This window comes from Netta rufina (genome assembly GCF_964035555.1).
Source record: "Netta rufina genome assembly, chromosome: 1".
NCBI classification, from domain to species: Eukaryota; Metazoa; Chordata; class Aves; order Anseriformes; family Anatidae; genus Netta; species Netta rufina.
In genome coordinates, this window is record NC_140123.1 from 204,911,605 (window position 1) to 204,930,186 (window position 18,582).

Below are 18,582 nucleotides of genomic sequence, written 5' to 3' on the forward strand. Positions count from 1 at the left end.
GAGGTCAGCCTCCCCTTTGCCTGGCTCAGCGTGCCTCCTCGTCCTGAAATAGGCTTTGATAGCTCACAGAAAGCGTCCCGCAACACTTGAGAAAGCGATGTCTTTTAAAATTGATGGCAGAGCCCCTTTATACCACTCTGCCAGGGGAAAGGAGCTGTAATTTACACTTTAAGGCCCCTTTCTGCTGACGGAGTGGTGCAAAGGGGTCTCAGCACAAATGAAAATCAGGGCCGACGCAGTGGTAAAATTGATGCCTTTCATTTCATAGTCAGGCCACACTGCGGTGGTGAACTCAGACGGGGCTTTGTGTTTAACCCTGGTGTTTCTAATGAACTGAATTCAGCTCTTAAATGTGCCTATATTTCTCTCCCGTTGGAGCTTATTTTTTTCTGTCATTGAGGTTGTAACACATCTTGCTGTATTGATTGCTCATGGAGAACTTTTTTTTTTTTTTTGTAGAGATCTATTAATAGAGAACCTTATTTAAAAGCCAGCTTAAAGGTGATCAACACGTGCCTGACCTCACACCGGCTAAGTGAATGCTGTTGCATTATTATTTTAGCAAAACTGCATTTCTTTCCAAAGCAGAAAACGCTCCAAATTCCTTCCAAATGTAAAACATCTGCCATTAACTTGAAAAGATAAGTCTTGCATGCTTGTATCATTTGATGAATTCCAGTTGCTTCAATATAACTTAGTCTAAATGACAGCTTTCCAATTTAGCTTCTTAAGCAGTCTCATTTTCCAATACTGTTTTTTTTCTCTCTTCCACTACCTGAGCAATTAGTGCTGTTCTGAAAATGCTAAAAATGGGACCAAATCCCATTCTCACTTGGTCTGAACCATCATAAAACAGTCATCCGTGGGGTCTTTCCTATCTCATAGCTGCGCACACGTTGTCTTAAGGGAGATGCCAGTGTCCTGGGGTGGTCCCTTCCCATCTCTGCCCTTCAACCTGTTTGATCAGGTTAACTCGTTTTGTGTCTAGGATTTGTTTTCCAAATCGCAAGTTCATTCTTTCCGTATCATGAGCTGGCCACATGTTACACAAATGTGGCTTATCCTGAAATAATTTCAAGATGTTAAGTCCCTCTTCTGGGTAGCGTGTGTTAATATTGTCTGGGAACAGCTGGTTCAGATTGGTGTAAGATGTTTTCATTTGGGTCTAGGAAGTTCAGGGGAGAACCAGAGGCAGCTGATAGGAGAAGGTCTTCTTGGCCATCTCATCTACATCACCGTGGCTCAGATCCACACATCTCCTTCTTGTCAATCCCATGGCTCATCGTGGTCCTGTGCTGACATCTCTTGGATATTGCAGAGATGACCAACGGTATCTCCTTACTACTACAAATCCCACTGTTGTACACGGTGTGCTTGGGGCTGGTATTTAGAAATGAAACACTGTCCTTGAGCCCCGGGTTTCCCCAGGTGGGACTCCCCTTGAGCAAGGACAGGAGAACTTGGCCTTCTTCAAGCACAGTAGAATGTAAATCTGTCAGTTTTACACCAAACCATCTATGATCACCAGATTACTCACCATTTTTAGCTTTAGGAGGAGCTACAAATTTACTTAAACTTCTGGGAAGTTGCTACATACAGGTCAGAAACTCCTAGATAATATTTAGACCTTAGGTTGAGTAGATACGAGATGCTATCTAGTTACTCTCCACTGAAAGTTAAGAACCTAATGGAGGAACCAGTGCCAGAGAGCAGAGGACTTTAAGAATACATTCAATGAGGTAATTTTATGCATCTGGCAATACCCTGAAATACAACATATATGAGCCTCTTGTTAGTGACCCCAAGAGCCATCAGCACTGCTAAAAGATGTGTTTTCTCTCAAAGAGCCTCGGGATTGACTTAAATCCTTCAGTGGATTGACTTAACATAGCAAAATTGTTTTTTTTTTTCCCCTCCATGTGCCAATTCAGCAAAGTTGTCTTGGATCCAAACGCCAAGTTATGCCTGTTGGTCTCTTACCACCACCTGAAGCAGAAAAAGAGCTGAGCAGAGCAATTCCAGCAGGGGACAAGGATCCAGCTGGTACCATCTTATCCAAGTTGGCTTCTGGAGGGCCAAAACCACTTGGTTGAGGACAGCAAAGTGGTTAAGGCTACCTTTCCAAACCAGCCTGGAACCAGTATCCTCATGAAGGCACAGTGGTTGTTTTGGTAAGGCCTGAGGTGTTAAGAGATAGTTCTGGTTTATTTTATGATTTTGGCTATAAAATTTCATGGCTGAAATATAGGTCTGCTTTGCTGGATAGCAGGGAATAAAACCACACAGCCATCAGCCACCTGAGACGTCTTGCTTTCGTGTCCAAGTGATCTCCCAATGCCTTTCACTGCCCTTGTTCCCTTGAATGTCTGCAGTGAAGCTGCTCTTATGGATTAGTGGTTACTCCTTTCCCCAGCCTCGGTGCTTTACATCAAATATTTAATGGTTAGAAAATGAGACGTTGTTTTTCTGACCTGGATGCTCAGCATTTATGGTTCTTTATCTCAGACAATAGGCACACCACCGGGATGCAGTCCCAGTATTGATCTTGGGGCCTTGAGGTCAGCACTTAGCTTACCGTCATGATTACGCTAATTACTCTTGTTCCTGCTTTCTTTCCTCCCACCCACCGGCCTTAAACGCAGGGGATTGTCATGTAAATAAGTGACCTAATTAGCAGTGCTTTCAAACCCCTTTTAAAATGAGGATCCCTCATGAGTAATACCAGGAAATCAAGGTTTTTGTGGAAATAACTCCAAAGAGCCTGCTGTCCACACCGCTTGGATCACGCATTAGGATGTGTTTATCTCTTCTGAAGAGAATGACTCACTGGTGGCAAAGATTAATGGCAGTAAATCCACCTGCTTCTCCCTGGGGTGTTAGTTGTGGCAGCATCCTCTAGGGTAGAAGGGGCAAAATCCTTTCCAGAACGAGGCGACAGGAGTGTGGTCAACCATTGACATCACCACTGAGTCACTTTGCACAACGCGTGGGCTGGAGGATAGTTCTCATCTAACCTGCATCTATATTAATGTGGGACTTGGAGAAAATGGCTCTCCAATAACCAGGAACAGAGGAGAAGTCAAGCTGTGAGGCTGCTACAGCTGATGCAAGATGGAAACGATATTCCTGCTGATGTGATGCCCTCTTCGTGCCCCTCGTCTTTCCCGTGAGGTCTGTCCTTATGTTTGAAAGCCCGTCATGGTTCCTGGATATTCAGATCCCCACCTTCCTCTATGGTCTCCTGGAAAAGCTGCATTCACTCCCTTCTGTCTTCCAGCACAGAGCTCCTTGCTACTCCTCTTCCTACTTTGCAAATCAGTTTATTAAAAAACAGTCCTCAAAACACTTCCATCTACAATTGTCAACACTTAAAAAAAAAAAAAAAAGAGAGAAGATCCTTAAGGTATCTATCTAACCATATTTATTTTCCTGACGTTTGCCTTACCTTGTCCCCACTTCTTCCAAAGAAGAGTAGTTTTGCCATCAGACCATCAGCACTTCTGTTTCTCACTCTTCCAGTGCGTCCAACACTGAGAGGTTTAAGGTCCTTTTAGAAATTCATCCCTCTCAGGATACCTTCTACCCACAGAAACTCTGCAATGATGCTAAAATTTTCAGGGCATTTATTGGCAAGATACAGCATGGTATCAGGGAGGGAAAAAAAAAGGAAAAAGTTAGGTTGCTTCTTCTATTTGCTTTTGGACATCTGAGATGGTTTGCAGCATCAGTGCCTCTCCTGGCCAAGCTGACCAGTCCCCTAACAAAACATTTTGATCTCTCAGTTTTTATGTCAAGGCATAATTATGCTGCTTTACAAGCATCCTAACACCAATCACTGATTCTTTTTTTCTTTTCTAGCTCTGAGGAAGCCTTATGAGCAGGTTGACATCTCTTTGCTGTTGGTTTTTGTTTGTTTTTTTTTTAATATTAACCCAAGTGGCCAACGCCTGTCTGTCTCCTTATTCTTTCAGCTGTCAACGAAATTAAACATTTCAGTTTAGGACACATCCTAGCAGGTGTGGGGGGAGAATTGAACATGAAGGCAGCTCGTAAAAGCCTGCTGGTCCTCTCTGCTTTGCTTCACATCTTCACGCAGATTTTTTGCTGCAGCTTTCATAAACGCCCAGCGTTCCTGCCCGATGCCTGCCAGTGAGTTAACGGCCGAGCCGACATGCTCCGAGTCAGATACCATCGAAACGTCGTTAATTTGATGATATGTACATTATGTGTGTTCCGAGTGCTGGGAAGCATTTGTTATTAATGGCTGAGCTGAAATCATCTCCACCAGCTCTAAGGATGCGGTGCCTCTTGCAAAGCAGCTGGCCTGGAGCTTTTTGGTTTCCTTCCACTCATTTTTACCCCTCAACTCATAAATGTGGACAATTCTTAAAAGGTCTTCTCTCCCCACTGAAGCCCAGTAACAAAGCTCTCGCTGAAGTAGGAAAAGAAATTAATTTGGGGATGAATTTTTAGCCTCATTAATAGAAGCTGATGTCAGTGGAGCTGTGGTTTTGCTCTGGTTTAATGAAAACGAGGCAAAGCACGTGGCTGGTTTTGGCTAGCCAAGGACGGAAAAGGGTGCAAAACTCTGAAAAGGCAAAAAAATGCTGTCCATAACTCAAAAGCAGATTAATGTGGGTTTTCTCCCTAAGCTTTCTAAATCAGGTTTCTTCTTTGATAAAAGAATCAAGCCCTAAAAATATTTCTATGGGGTAGAAAAGGAGAAAGTTATGTTATAAATTACTGAAAGCAAGAAAATTTAACACAGAAGAGTTGTCTTAGCTGAGGAGCACTGGAGCAACAAACCCTGGCCTGTTCAAAGAGATCGGGATTTATTCAGTCTTCAGCTGAGATAGCTCTCCTGCTCATAGCTGCATCTGCACGATTTTGCTTCCTTTAGGGAAAAAAAAAAAAATAATAATAATAATAAAAAGCCTGCTCCCTTTTGACTTTTTAAATGAACCGAGCATCTCTTTTTTTGTTGGTTTTCTTTTTTCCCAAGCCTTTTCCAGACTCGAATGAAGAGTATTTAAAGGAAAGTGTTCAACAACCAACCCAACCTTCCAGCCAGCTCTGGTATGATGGAGCTAGATGGAGCTAGACCGTCCCACCACTTTTTTTGTCCTGCCCCTCCAGCTCTTTTTTTTCTTTCCCTTACAAACCCTTTCTCGAGGCTGCATATTTGCAGAAACCAATGGAAAACAAACCACTTTTAGAGGAGTTATTGCCTTTTTAAAAGTGGTAATTTCCTTGCGAAATTTATGCCTGCCAGCAGAGGCAGACGAGGAGCTCTGCAGGCAGCTCTAACGAGACAATTCATTAACTAGCGAGTGTACACACGCCATAAAAAACATTAATTCACAAAATGAAAAACTAATAGAGTGTTTAGCCTGTTCTTTATCACTGGTGACAGTCTGTGCTCTCCTCATCATTAGTGTTTACTGAACTGATGGGGGCTGCAGCCCAGCCTGCTTATCACCACTCATCGCAAATGAGGTCGCGATGCTTTTTTTCCAGCACGGTTACATTGTCCCTCTCCTGCACTTCAATTTTTAACATGGAGTGGGCAGAGAGACATGGAAGGATGTTCTCGAGACCACCCTTCAGGTTTGTCTTGCTTTTCTCAAGTTTGGCACACTCTGTTCTCATCAGAACCTCAAGGAGATTCGGAAAGGGAAATCCCTGCCTTAAGGATCTTCTGATGTGATCCCAATTACCTCTGCTGATGAACCAGGTTCATTAGTAGGAACGGGACTCTGAAGTGATCATAGCATGTCACATTAGTATGATTTATGTCAGTGGGAAGCTCTCCTTGAGCTTGCTTGGTCTTTACCTCTGCTTAGCCTTTAAGCGTTGACATAACGTTGCCCCTTCGGCATCGATGAGTGGTTTTGCCGATGATCCCTGTAAAAGGTGAGCCAGAGCAGTGCCGAGTACTGAGAAAATTCCAGCCCCGTATCTCTTGTTTGAAAGGTCCTCACCTGTTAAAGTCTGTCCTTTCTTGGTATTTGCTTTATTTTAGCAAGAATCCCTGTTTCTTCCCTTATTGATCGGTACGGTCGGCTGCATCCCCAGCCCACCTGCACGTGGGAGATGATCTCCAGATCTCAGAGCTCTGCCCAGGTCCGGGTTGCTCGCTTTATTTCACAAAGTGGGTTGCACCCAGTGAATGGAAGACTCTGAATGACTTAGGTGGGTGCTGAGTGCCCTCACCTCTGCTCGTTGGCTCCTGCTTTCATCTGTAAGCCGCTCGGCTGCGCTTGGTGACAAGAATTAACCTTACCCAACCTCATGGAAGGGAAGGTCAGCACGCTGATGTGCAGAGCCAAATCCTTGCCAGGACAAGCTAGGGAATCCCTTTTGGTTCAGAGTCTGTGTGAAGAAGACAGCTGACATCAAAAATTCATAGGTGCCAGGTACGTGGAAGTCTTGGGAGATGTCATTGCTCGTCTTGATTTTCCTCCCTATTTAAAATCTAGAAAGAGAGAGATCTAGGTAAAAGATCTTTGCAGTAGCTGCAAAAATATTTGAAATAGCCACATCTAGGAGTCCCAAAGGTTCAGACACACCTCTAAAAAGGAAGGGGAAGGATGGCAAAACAGCATCTAGCTTTGGTTCCCAAATCCCTGCAGCTGTGAAATAAATCTCTTGAAACGCGGAAAAAAAACAAAATCCAGTTCCAGATTTTGTGGCTCATTCCACTGCTTTTCTGCAGAGTTGCAGCTCTGAGCTCCCCAAACAGAGCCAGTTAAAGGCAGGCAGTGAGTGATCTCTGCCTTAGAGCTTCAAATAATACTCTTGCAGCCAGAAGCCGGTCCAAGTGGCCATATGGGTTGCATATAGTTGTTGTTGTTCATTATTTCTCGAGCACCACAGGTGTGCAGAGCGCTTTGCAACAGGATAAAAAGAGAAGGCCCCTGCTCCTCGGAGAGCTTAGACTCTAAATTAGATCGAGGCGGCATCTCAAGAGCAATAAGAGATCAAAGTGGGAGGAAAGATGTGTAACCACAAAAAGAAAAGCGGCTCGAGAGCAGGGTCCTGGTAGTTTTTCCCACGGAGAGAAAATCATTTGAGTTGATTTGCTTTGTCTGGCTCTCTGTAGTTATTTAGGATTTTTCATCTCCAGCAAGTCCTGATTTATCTCCCAGCTCCCGTCTCTGTAGCGCTGTGCCGAGGCGATGCCCCAGTGCTGTTTCCATCCCATATTTTGGGGCTGGAGGCATCTCAGTGATGTTCCTGCTGCCCCTTGAAGCCCTTCCTCATCAGCACCACCACGGCAGCAGCTTTCCGGTACCCAACCCTAGCCTCCATCAGCAGAGCATGGCTTAATAGGAAGAGAGGTGATTTTTTGATGGTGACCCATTAGAAAAAGTGTTAGTTTTCCTCCTGTCCTTTGGCTTCAAGGGACAGAAGTCTCCTGGAATATGTCTGCCTTCAGAAATCTTGCTGAAATAAGTCCTTGGTGTTGCACCTAGTGTGCACGCTGTGCTGCCACACTCTTATCTCCTTAAAAAAAATGTATATATAATACATTTGTATGTGTAATACACAAATCTAATTCCTCCTAACTTTATTGAGTGCTTTTTCTTTTAAATACACGGAAAATCTCTTACAATGGCTGATTTGTCTCCCTGTGACAGTGTCACCTCGTGGTGCTGAAAGCTGTGAAGACAAGAGACACGGAGAGCTTGGAGTCAGTTTGCAAGGCAGTGATGGATAAAGACAGAGGAGGAAACCCCAGGTTTCATCCACTGAGAACTAAAGCATGGAGAGGGCAAGCCCAGATCCCCAGAAAAATCTCCAGCAGAGATGGGAATTAACCCCGAGTCTCCAAAGGCATGGTTCAGCACTTGATCCATCCCAATTTCCTTTCGCATCCGTTTATTAATGATTATTTGGGGGTTTCCTCTTGCAGGGAGGAAGGGAGCAAGAATTAAAGTTTAAATAGGTGTGAGCTGCTCCCTAATGTTACCTGTGGGACACAGCGAAGGTTTCAGACCGCGTCTCTTTTCCAAATACGAGTTTTTCTCCCAACAGAGCTGTAAAATTTCTCCGTGAGCCTTTCCCCTTTCCCCGTTAAGCAAACACGTACAGCGCTGTATGGAAAGCGTGAGCACGTTGCAGGTTTATTTCCCGGGTTCGGGCTGCACCGGAGCCGAAGCAGAGCCTGTAACCTTAGATTGATTTTTCTTCTTGTGCTATTAAATCATTCAAATCTGTTAGCAGTCGCTCCGCTCGAGCAGGGAGCGGGCAGGACGTGCTATTGTAGACCTTGATTGGTTACAGAGGTTTGTTTATGGGCGCCGCGGCAGGTTTTGTTTAATATTCCCGAGGTCTGGGAATTTACATCCATCGATTTACAAGGCACGAGCTGTCAAGAGGCACCGGCATCGCATCGAATTGCAAAATGATTGAAATCATGGGCGACAACTACTGCGTTAAGTTTATTTTTCTCAGGTTTGCCGGAATGAAATGCGCCTTCTCCTTGGAGTGAGGTATCTTGGCCGGGCTTACAGCAAGCAAAAGAAATCCCAGGCAAAACCGTAATTATTATCCAGCAGCACGGGAAGCCGACGTAAGACAACTGAAATTCATCTGTTTGGGCTGCAAAATGATGAGGGGCTGTGGAGCCAGTTGTTGGCTGCTGCTTACCCAACCGCTGGGTATTTTCTTGGCTTGGAGGGCTCGTGGTTGACATGGTCTAAATGGGCCAAGGTACTTAAGAAAGGGAAGAAGAAATAGATGGCTGAGAATTTTGTTTTGTTTTATTATGGTGCTGCTTCTCCAGCATTTCAGCTGGAGATACCTCCTTCGGCTCTTTGGGTCCAGAGGCATTCTGGTGGGTTGGAGGTCCATCAGTGCAGGGTCACCCTTCAATCGTGTCTGCCCAAAGAACTGGCCGCCTCCAAAACCAATTCCAAATTACATTTTTATTCAATATCCTGTAATATTTTAGGCTCTGATTATCTTATGCAGCTACAACTCCTTCTCTGGGTTCGTGTTTCCTGAGTGAAACTTAAAGAAATGGGATTTTCTCCTTGGCTAGCACAGCAGTGGGACGATCCTTCTGGGATGTGCAAAGAAGGAGAAAGGACAAGTGGTGGGCTCGGAAAGTCTTTTAATCCAAAAAAAGCAAAGGTACACTTCAGTGCTCTCATATTGCAAGGGAGAAATGGAGACAGATGCCCCAAGCCAGCACTCGATCTTCCTCCTTCAGTGGGGGCACTGAACACCCATAAAAACAAAGCCAGGAGTGCTCTGGCTTTACGCAAGGCACAGATCATCCCCGTCTCCCTCCTCCTCTTAACTCCGCTGACAAATATAATTACGGCTTCACTTAAATTGCTGTAAATGAATTCTGGAGAGCAGAAAAAAAATGTGTGTCTATCTCTCCCGTGCAGAAATTAGCTGACTCCTGCATTTCGGTTGATGGGTCCATCCATCTCCATCGCTTGCAGGGAAGCACTGCGGGAGCGTTCCTGCGGCGTAACAGCAAGTCCAGCTCCAGGAGCAAGACCCCTAGAAACCTGTCAAAATTTAGTTTTTTACACTAAAAATGATTTTGTCCCCCACCAGAATATAGGGAAGGTTTCCTGCCTTCTGCTGTGACCAGATAAGGACACTTAGACCTGATGCTGCTTGATCCCAAAGTCCTGCCACCCCCAGGGAAACCAATGTCACTGGGGGGCTTGAAGGGTGGGTGGCAGCTGGGCAAACAGCGCTTCCAAAGCGCCTCCCCCAAGTCATCTCCCAACGCCGTTATCTGGAAGTAGAGGTTGTGTAAATAACTCATTTAACCCACCGATAATTTGATTTTGTTTTGTTTTCTCACCGAGCAGAACGATGCTTGGAGAAGTGTCGGAGTGTGCCGGGGCCGGGGAGGAATCCTTACAGTGAACGGATTATTTCTCTTTAACACTCCAGGCCAATTAATTATTTTCCGCCGTATTTGCCAAGCTCTGAATTTCTTTGCCCATTGCTGCCTCTTTGTTAGGATGAAACTTCATGAATATTGCTGCGATTGGAGGAGTTGCTGAAGGAGGCAGCTTCCCGGAGTTGTGTTGTACTCAGCTTTGTCCAGGCAGGGTTTTCCCTGTTGTAATTCACAGTAAAACTAGATGCACAATTAGGCACTTGTACTCCAATTGGACTTGTCCGTCTTATATGTTTACCTCTATTTCAACCTGCTTCACACAAAAGAGATTGGGACTTTTTATCTCTTTGTCTTGGTTTTGCTTTTCAGGCTAGATCTGAAGGGGTGTTTAATTTTAGGAGCGAATCCAAAGCTCCGCGTAGGTTCCCCTTTCAAAGCAGGTCTTTGGCTATACAAACAGAGCCAAGTGACATTTATTTAATCAGTCTCCATCACAATGAGAGTTTGTTGTCAACAGTTCCTTGGTGAGGTACAAATCCTTCCTGCGCCGAGTTGCGTTGGTGGCTGGCTGAGTGTTTGTCATGTACCCAACAGCAGTGCAAGGAGAGGGAAAACAAGAAATTTCTCACTGCCAGCAAGTACCTCCGTTATTCAGGTCGATCACAGAATAAATATGAGCTGATAATGTAAAGCAATGAAAAAAAACAGATACCAAAGCCAAAAAAAAAAAGTATTTCCGAGGGAGATGGGAAAGCTCTAGTCCCATTGTGGCAGTAGTAAGAGCTCGAACACAGCACGCAGCGGTGGTCATTTTTGCTCAAGAATATATAATTGAGACTGGAAAGGGTGTAGAGAATTGCTTTTGGGTGAAGAGGGGTTGGAAAGCCTTTCTCAGAAGATAAATCAGGCTGCTTTGCCCACCTCTGCAGGAGTTTAGCATGGTAGCATAGCAGAAGCTAAATGCCAGCGATGGCAAACTCCACAAGGCAAAGACTAATGCTGGCATATGAAGAACCAAATATATAACATCAGTGAGTACATTTAGGCTGGAATTTAGTTCCTAGCCTCCAGCTTCACTGCCAGAGGTTTTCCAGGAGCCACCAAAGGAAGCAAGGAAGGTAGAGACTTGACTGACTTCCATATGGCACACAAGTTTCTATTCAAGGCCATGGGACACAGCGCTTGTGGGGTCAGACGTGGTGACCCAGGACATCCCTTGTCATCACACTGTTTAATTCAGCTGGAAGGTGCCTAGGCAGGTCTGCTTAATTTCAAACATCACTAATCACCCTATGCAAGAAGTAATTTCTGAAGTGTTACTTAAATGAGGATTTGAACTCAGATGTTTGAGATATTTTTCCTGTAATTAGGGTAGAATTTATGATAACTGTGATTTAAAGAGGTCTCAGTGGGAGGGATATGGATGTATCTGCAGAAGTTAGACCTGGTTAGGCCATTGTTGGGGGTGGTATTTGCAGGACAACAATCCCATGGCCAAGCTCCTCTTCTCTTCTTTGCTGCCCACACAGCAGAAATACCACTTGTCTCCTGGCTCACAGTAGGGTGGCAAGAAGTAAATGATGAAATGGCTCCGCTTTCTAGGACTTTTGTAAATGTGGCACGTGCTGAATAAAGAGGGTTTTTTTCCAGTTGTCTGGTGTGCAGGAACAGCACCGTTCTTCAGGTGTCAACTTTGGAGACAGCTCCAAGAGCAACTCATATCTGTTGCCTGCTGTTTGCTTCACTGCATTAAGAGTTGTGTTTTATTCACAAGAACAAAGAAGGCTCCCAGATGCTTGTGGAGGGATGGGTCAAACAAAGGTTTACTTGAAATTCTCCTGGGGAAGTCTGAGGTGACCAAAAAGGACCATCTGTGCTTTCGGTGCCGTGCTTTGGCTCCAGAACAGCTTTTTCCTCACCCCATGCAAAGTAAGATAAATGTTCCTGGATTTTGCAAGTGCAGAAATACTCATCACAGAGCAATATCTTCCAAGCAAATGTATTCTGGTGGTTGATTAAACCCCTCAGATTCATTTTGGAGTTTAATCAATTGCAGAAGCAGTTTGTTGCTTCTCACGCTCCCAAATTACAGACTTCATTGCTCAGCCAAAGGTGTACGAGAGCGGGCGCGCTTAGGATGGAAGCAGTTGAGACGCTGTAGCTGCTAAAGCCGAGTGGTATTGATGAAATATGTCACAAATTAATCCTGTCTTCTCTTGCTAGCCATGTCTCCTGGCCAGGACAGCCACACCAGTATGGAGCACCTCCCTGCATCCGAACAGATCCTGCAAACCCTGAGCGAGCTGGCCAGGTCTTTCCAAGAGATGGCTGACCGCTGCCTGCTGGTGCTGCATTTGGAAGTCAGGTAAAAGCCCTGAATTCGGGGATTGTGAGTGAGCTAGCAAGGGCTACAGGTTAGGATTGTGCCCAGGGAACACGTTATGGCACCTGAGACAGGTATATTTGCCTGCTATAGCATTGAAGAAATCAGAGGCGTGCCCAGAAATGCCAGGTCCCATCACCATGGATGGCCAAATGAGGGACAAAGGCAGGATACTGAAACTGGAATTTCATAGAGGGGTCTGCATCTTGTGTCAAAAACTAGGAAAAATGGGTTTTCAGAGTCTTTGTCCTTAGATAATTGCACAGTGCTTTTAAAATCTAACAGGTGTCTGCATATTTATCAGCCCTTGCGCTTTGGCTTGCAGATAGGAGCTTTTCTTGCTCCTTTTTCAAACAGTAACAGAAACTGGGGAAGAGGAGGCAAGCACCAGCTGGATTTTCTAAAGGGCTGGATAGTTTTATGATGTCTCTGACTACACATGCGAAGATCAAAAGCAGCAAAACCCTTTCTTCAAGCTGCCAGCTGTCCACTGCGGGGCTGGGACGACATTTGTCCCTTGTGCGTCGCGTTGGCCAGGTGTGTTTTCATTGCTTCCCTTCCTCTGAAGCATCAAATGTAAGCGGGTGTCAGAGACAGGCAATGAGACTCGATGGGCCGTTGGTTTGTTCTGCTTTGACATATCCTGAGCCATAATTGCGTCCTCCTGTACGCTGGCAGAGCTCTCGTGAAGGAGCTTTAAAAAAATCCGCATTAGTTATTGTCAGCAGCCCTTCACCCTGCCATCCATCACCTGCTGGCCACTTGGTTGCAGGCATCACAAATGAGCTGGGGCTTGAAGGATTTGAGGAAAAGAGTGTTAAAGTATGGAAATGGAGCAGCTTTCCAGCTGCGATGTGGTGCAAGGTAACACAGCCAACCTGGGCTCGTGGAATGGGTTTCTGGCCGCAGTCCTCTGTGGAGTTCCCTCACAGGTGGGTGAAGCAAAATAAGTGCAAGTAGAAGTCAGGACAATTCTTGCTGGGATGTTGGAGTCGACCTCTGCCATCCTCCTCCAGTGCTTCTACCAGCATCCTAAATTTGATGCTGTAAATACACCGTAGCATGTAAATCCTTGCAACAGGTGGCAAGGAGTGAGGAGAGATGCTGCACCCAGGAGGATCCCCAGCAGGGTGGAAGCTCCCCTGCATTCATCACACCCCATTCGCAACCCCCTGCAGCAACAGAGCAAAATCCCAGTCCCTCTGGTGGCTGCTCAGAGCAGATTTCTCTGCATTCCCACGCCAGCTCCCCAGATCCGTGCCACTTGCAAGGTGCAGAGCACAGCATGTGTTCATCCACACTCATCTGCACGTATCCCCTTGTCTTTCTCCTCCCGTAGGACCCCCGTTCGTTCCCAGCTTTGCCAGATGCTGGTTGGCACCAGCCTGGGGTTGGTTTCTGCTCCTCTACTGCCAGCTGGGCATGCCCTGAGGACAGTGGTCACCGAGAACCTGCTCCTTAATTTCGTATCTGCTTCCTTAAATGAAACCTATTAGCATGTTCAGATCATTTACCATTTGTTTTGTTACAAACAACCGTGGAATTTTAGATTATTTAATCTATTACACTGTTTTCACATAAAAACCAAAGCTATATGGCATTACACAAGGACATTTTCCAAGAGGATGGGGACATGAAAGCCAGAACATACCACCACAGCTGTTTGAGCCAGCCTGGTGTGAATTTTATGCCTCGGTGTGCTGATCCTGATGGAAGAGATGGTGTCAGGGCACGTAAACCCACTACAGCACGTTGTCTCCAGGCCACCTTGGCAGGGAAATAGGAAAGAAAATAGTTGCAGTAGTGTTAGAAGTTTGGGAATAGGCACGGTCTTGGCCTGCTAATTATCAGTTAATGTCCCCTGGCTCACTCTTTTTTTCCAATTTTAACTGCTCTTAGGGCTTACAAAGCCTGTAAGAAGTTGTCATTTAGGCATCAATATTAAAGTGCTGCTGAACCAGCACATGCGAGGCTGGAGAACCTGGTGAAAAGGCACTTGGCATTTTACTTTGATGGTGTAGGTCAGATCTGTTAATAAAGGGTCCTTTGTATTCACCTCTCGAGATAGGACGATGACAAGTCAAGAGGAGGATGCACTTAATGCAGACATAACCACTCATTTCTTAGAACTACTATTTTTTATCTGCTTGAACTTTGGAAGGAAAATTGTAAGATAACACTTTGCCTAAGGTGCATTTAATACAGTGTCATGATCAAGCAACGTGCTTGGGTTTTGTTGTTGTTAGTTTTTTTCATTATTCCCAAAATAAAAGATTTATTTTCAAGAGATCTTAACTACTCTCAGTAGCCCCTCTGTATTCCCACAACATCTAATATATAAAGTTTTTGCGCAGTGTAATCAGCAATGCTTTCAGAAGACCTAATGGCAAAGCCACATCAAGGTCGGCACAAACGTGCTGGTATTTGGAGGGAGAAACAAAAGGAACAACTGTCCTCGGCAGCCTCAACCCCTCTGGAAATGTTGTGGCAATACTGCTTATCAGATATTGCTTGGGGGCTGGCCAATGCATGAAAATAAAAAATAGTTAATTATTTTTAACACCCGCCGATATCTTAATGGCGAGCTTGTTGCAGTGTAACATTTCTTTTTTCTGTCTTGCAGAGTTCATTGCTTCCACTACCTGATCCCACTGGCTAAACAAGGGAACTATGCCATCGTGGCCAACGTGGAGAGCATGGACTACGACCCCCTGGTTGTCCGGCTCAACAAGGACATCAGTGCTATCGAGGAGGCCATGAGCGCCAGCCTCCAGCAGCACAAGTTCCAGTACATTTTCGAAGGTCAGACATTTGCCAACGAGCTTCTAAGAGTTTGGTTCATATGAAAAGATGTTTCATTATCACCGCAAAGCTCTGAAGTATTCCTTTGGGGGGTAAGACATGTCTGGTATTGTTGCCATCTGTGAGAAAAACCTCAATAATTTTCTCAGACAGGGTCTTCTGTGAAGCTCTGTTTTTTTGTGATTGCAGTGGCAGGCATCCTGTGAGCCCAGCAAAAGTAGATCATAACCCTATATTCCCTATTACCCGACGCCTGATTCCTCGTTGGCTGGGTACTACAGGTTCACAAACTACTCGATGCCTATTACTACACCATATATGTACTATTTTTTTGACCAACCCTTAATTTCTCCTCTTCCTTTTTTCTCCTTCTCTCTTGACCATGATTTTTTGTTTTTACTGATTTCGTTCTGCTCGTCCTATTTTTCTTAGCTATCCTCCTTATCTTGGGACAGTGGGACCTTCCCCTTACCTGCTTAACATACTCCCCACTGCCATGCCCTTGTTGTCTCTGCACAATCACTTTTGAATGTGCAAGGTCAGTGGAATTTCCCACTGCAAAAACACCTTCTCCTGCAAAAACACAACTTTGTCTCTCACACATCTACAGCAAATTGGTAAGTGCAAACATGCAAACACAGGACAGTCAAATCTTGTTGCTCCCATAGCATTTCTGAGTGTATCTGACCGGATTCGAGCAGTGGGCCCACGCGGAGCAGGAAGGCAGTAAGGTGATGTACGTGCAGGACATTTTGTGCTTGGGAAGCCGTAGGGTACGTGCATATATTACAAGCGCAGTGCTATTATGGCACAGTTCCTACCCAAAGTGTAGCTATTCCATTACTAAAATTAAATTTCGAGAACATTAGCTCTTCGGATGTCTCATCTGTCGTGATTACCTTGGAGAATATAAATCACGTCTTGGTTCATCTCCCCTGTATTTATTTGTGGCGCTGACGCACGGTTGTCTTGCCTGCGTGCCGGGGTGCGCGTCCTTCTACGTGGTGGCTGACAGAGTCAGGAGAGAGGGGGCACTGGAGATGCACCCGCTGCACAGAATGGTATTTCAGCAGGGATCAAGGCTTTGCAAGCCTGGTTAGCCTTCTTCTGGCCACCACTGGTCCTAAAAGAGGCTCTCAGTATCTCTGAATGCCCCCCACAAACCTGTGAGGCTCCTGATGGTGCTTTTTTTAATCAGGTCTTTTTATCAATGTCTACTCTCGTGCTAACCTCTCTACTGAGTAAATTGGGCTGGGTTTTTTGGGGGGTTTGTAGTGCAACATGAGCGGTGGGTACATCATTCTGGGGCTGACTTTGACTCGTAGCAGCCAAGCTCTGTCCTTTAGCAGCAGAGGGGAGATGGAGACATCATTCAGACTCAAGAAACTGTTCAGGACTGATCAGAGGGAGGCTGCACATCGAGTGCATTGAAATGCAGCTCACTTCTGCTCTTGCAGAGAGTGTACCGTGAAGAAATACCACTCCTTGGTAATAGATTAAAATATTAATATTTTGTAGGAGCAAATAGTGGTCCATTGATGGGACTGAGAGGGACTGAAAGGGACATTTTGCAAAGCCTGATGATAAATCTGGCAGCATCCTGTAAATATCAATGGCTATGATAATGCAACTTTGAGGTTTTTTACTATTATTATATGCTTTTTTGTTGTTTTTTTTTAAATATATTTTTGCTATCAAAGGAAACCTTGAGGGAAGTCCTACTAAAATTCACAGGGAAGGTGAAGGCAGTTTCCGGATACAGTCTGGCAGATCTCCTGTTCCAGTTCACATGCACCCCTTAACAGCACTCACTCATGGGTTTTGTAGTAAATTACTGTTAATAAATATCTTCCTCCTGTGACTTTATTGTTTGATTTTTTTCTTCCCCCTCGCAGGTTTGGGCCACCTCATCTCCTGCATTCTGATCAACGGCGCCCACTATTTTAAGCGCATCAGTGAGTCTGGCATCAAGAAAATGTGCAGGAACATCTTCATCCTGCAGCAAAACCTGACCAACATCACCATGTCCCGTGAGGCTGACCTGGACTTTGCAAGGTGAGCTAGGGACCCTATTTTGTCTTCATTACTATTTTGATGCCCTTGTGCAGGGTGGCAGCTCCTTCCAAAGGTTTCATCACTCACTGTGTGTGCAGCTGGATGAATACAATGAAGTTGGGGGTGCAGAAATGTTAATTGAAATATTTACTTTCCTCCTCATTGGGTGGGAGATTCAATTGAGATGTGTTCAGAGCAACGTGGGAGTTCACCATCAGCTCACAGTGGAGGTCCCACCAAAGTGTCTGTGCTTGGGGCTTCCCGTTGGTGTGGTTCTCTTAAGACCTAAACCCAGGCAAGGACGAGTTTCTAGGTACAAGTCCTACGTGGAATTTAAGCTGGTTTGATCCAGGGTCTTGATTCGTGCCCAGGTGAGTAATACTTTGGTTTGTCAAAGGCTTAAATTTTTAGCCACTTGCAGTACTGTGTGCGAACCTCAGGGGTGCCAGCTGTTGTCTCCCTTCAAGTTCTGTTGCTCTCAAAATGATAGCAATACTAAAACAACACCAAAACTGGTCATGACAGCTCCCCTGAAAGTTTCTCATCTTGTCCTGCTGCTTTATTCACTGAAGGAGAATCTCTTGAGGACTAACCACGTACGTAAAAGCAAAAACTAAATGGGACCATCAGCAGAGCTGTGTTGGCCAAGCCTCTGTGGCCGCAGCTGGCTCAGCAACGGGCAGCTGAACCCAAGGAACAGCCAAAGGAGGAGGCTGGAATTTGCCGTTTAAGGCATGTAGATCAAATGACAAAAGTTATGCATGAGGCTCAGCTGTGACCCACCACAAACACTGGAAATTGTTGGTGTCACCGCTTGGCCATCGCTCACGGAGACTGAATTACGAGCGGCGTGACTCCCTCAGATGAGGGAGAGTAGGTATGGCCGAGTGCCTCATTTACTTGGCCTCTCATATGGGGAATGATCTCATTATTGAATTAGTCTTTTCATAATAACATTGACATGGGGAAGTTATGAATGCTGAGGCCTGGGGGAGAGACGGAGAGTGAGAGTGCTAGATCCATTACCAACTCTCCAAGGAATAAAGTTCCCAAATTCAATCTTTCCTTTTTTAAACGATTTTTTTTTCTCCCTGATCCTTTGAAACGTTAAATAAATTAGCCCAGTTTTTTTTTTGGCAGGCAGAACAGGGCTTGAGCACGTGCTGACAACAACTGGCACCCAGATAATGAGCTGCTGACCGAGCGCTGCTGGGGGCTGGCGTGATGTGGCCAGCCCTTCTCCGGAGGGTCTTTGCCATACGGGCTGAACAACCACGGAGAGAACAGAGCTGTGACTTGTAGAGCTGCATAATTTGACATGGAGTTTGAAGGGAAGGGCGAGGAGGGAACGTGTTCCCCCCTCCTCATCTTGCGTGATGGATGATGTGCCATACCGGCGGTTTTCATGATAGCGAGCGCACGCGTACCAGCCTGCCTGGGCTGTAGGGTGAATAGTTTTTCTCCTGGG

The 18,582-nt window shown here is 45.4% G+C and overlaps 1 protein-coding gene across 1 annotated transcript in view; it reads left to right on the plus strand.

Annotated features, from left to right (window-relative positions):
- The window catches only part of EXOC4 (exocyst complex component 4), a 367,902-nt gene that overhangs the window by 326,475 nt on the left and 22,845 nt on the right, over positions 1–18,582 (plus strand). The window contains exons 15-17 of the mRNA XM_084306374.1: positions 12,098–12,239; positions 14,881–15,059; positions 16,955–17,114. Of these exons, the coding sequence (XP_084162500.1) occupies positions 12,098–12,239; positions 14,881–15,059; positions 16,955–17,114 (481 nt within the window). The remainder of the gene's footprint in view (positions 1–12,097; positions 12,240–14,880; positions 15,060–16,954; positions 17,115–18,582) is intronic.